The sequence below is a fragment of the Somniosus microcephalus genome, unplaced genomic scaffold (genome assembly GCF_052327205.1).
Source record: "Somniosus microcephalus isolate GS21.2 unplaced genomic scaffold, FLI_Smic_1.0 unresolved_chr1, whole genome shotgun sequence".
In the NCBI taxonomy this organism is placed as follows: domain Eukaryota; kingdom Metazoa; phylum Chordata; class Chondrichthyes; order Squaliformes; family Somniosidae; genus Somniosus; species Somniosus microcephalus.
In genome coordinates this window covers 135,585,737-135,587,033 of record NW_028225179.1, presented here as the reverse complement: position 1 = coordinate 135,587,033, position 1,297 = coordinate 135,585,737, and the positions used below count along the sequence as shown (strand labels likewise).

At 49.0% G+C, this 1,297-nt stretch overlaps 1 protein-coding gene across 1 annotated transcript; it reads right to left on the bottom strand.

Moving 5' to 3' along the window:
- Positions 1–226: 226 nt before the first annotated feature.
- On the bottom strand, positions 227–574 carry LOC147095916 (histone H4-like). The gene has a single exon (XM_085974031.1). The coding sequence runs from the start codon at positions 570–572 to the stop codon at positions 261–263; it is 312 nt and encodes a 103-aa protein (XP_085830157.1). The 5' UTR covers positions 573–574; the 3' UTR covers positions 227–260.
- Positions 575–1,297: the final 723 nt, after the last annotated feature.

The window sequence follows — 1,297 nt, the reverse complement described above, 5'->3', positions numbered from 1 at the left end:
TTAAGGGAATCAAGGGATATGGGAATAGTACAGGAAAGTGGAGATGAGGTGGCGGAGCAGACTCGAAGAGCAAAATGGCCGACTCCTGTTCCTATTTCTTATTCTTATCTGTGCCTACTCCTGCCACGCCCCTCATTGTCAAATATCGCAGAGGTTTACAAGAATTTTTACACTTCACAGCCCTCTTGTCGATTGAATGGGTGGCTCTTAAAAGAGCCTTTTTTTCTTTGGTTCAGATCCATAATTTTATTTTAATCCTTTCAACCGCCGAATCCATAGAGTGTCCGCCCCTGGCGTTTCAGCGCGTACACCACGTCCAGGGCAGTGACCGTCCTGCGCTTCGCGTGTTCCGTGTAGGTGACCGAGTCTCTGATGATGTTCTCCAGGAAGACCTTCAGCACACCCCGGATCTCTTCGTAGATGAGACCGGAGATGCGCTTGACACCGCCTCGCCGAGCCAGGCGGCGGATGGCAGGCTTGGTGATGCCCTGGATGTTGTCACGAAGGACTTTGCGGTGCCGCTTGGCTCCGCCTTTCCCCAAACCCTTACCCCCTTTCCCTCTGCCGGTCATAACTGAAACTTAATCTGTTTGCAAAAGAAGTGACCCCAGTAACTTAATTGGAAATAAGATTTTTACGCGCCGCACACTCCTTTTATACAATGCTGGCGGACCTGGTTGGAAATCCATAAATGGGCGGAGTCAGGATGAAAATGAGGACTCCCGGTTCCTTCTCAAGTAGCCGATATTGAACTGCACCCGTGGGGGAGATTACACTGAAACATAAGCAAAATACTGCGAATGCTGTCAAACCTGAAATAAAAACAGAAAATACACGGAATATACTCAGCAGGTTGGGCAGCACCTGTGGAGAGAGAGAGGGAGAGAGAAATAGAATCGATCTTCCTTGTGTCAGACCTTGTTTTGGACACAGTTTTGTCTCCTTCAGCTGTGCTTTATTGAAGTCCTTCCCAGTTTTTATCTCTCATTACATGTTTCGGTCCTTCCAGCAAACGACTTTTCCATTGTACCACTGCTTCCCCCTCCCCCCCCCCCCCTCACCTTTGTGGGGTGTTTCCAGTTCACCCGGGTTTTCACAAGTTAACAGGGATGGAGGGTGGGAGTGGGGAGATGCCTTCAGTTAGATGCAACCTGGATGAAGGCAGCCTAGACACCTCTTTCACAGAGTGTTGTAATCGCTGATAAGCACAAAGCTTTAATACAATAATGACTAGGAGATGGCTACTCACCGTGTCCTCCTGACCCTCAGACATGACCACCTACCAGCAATCAGTGAA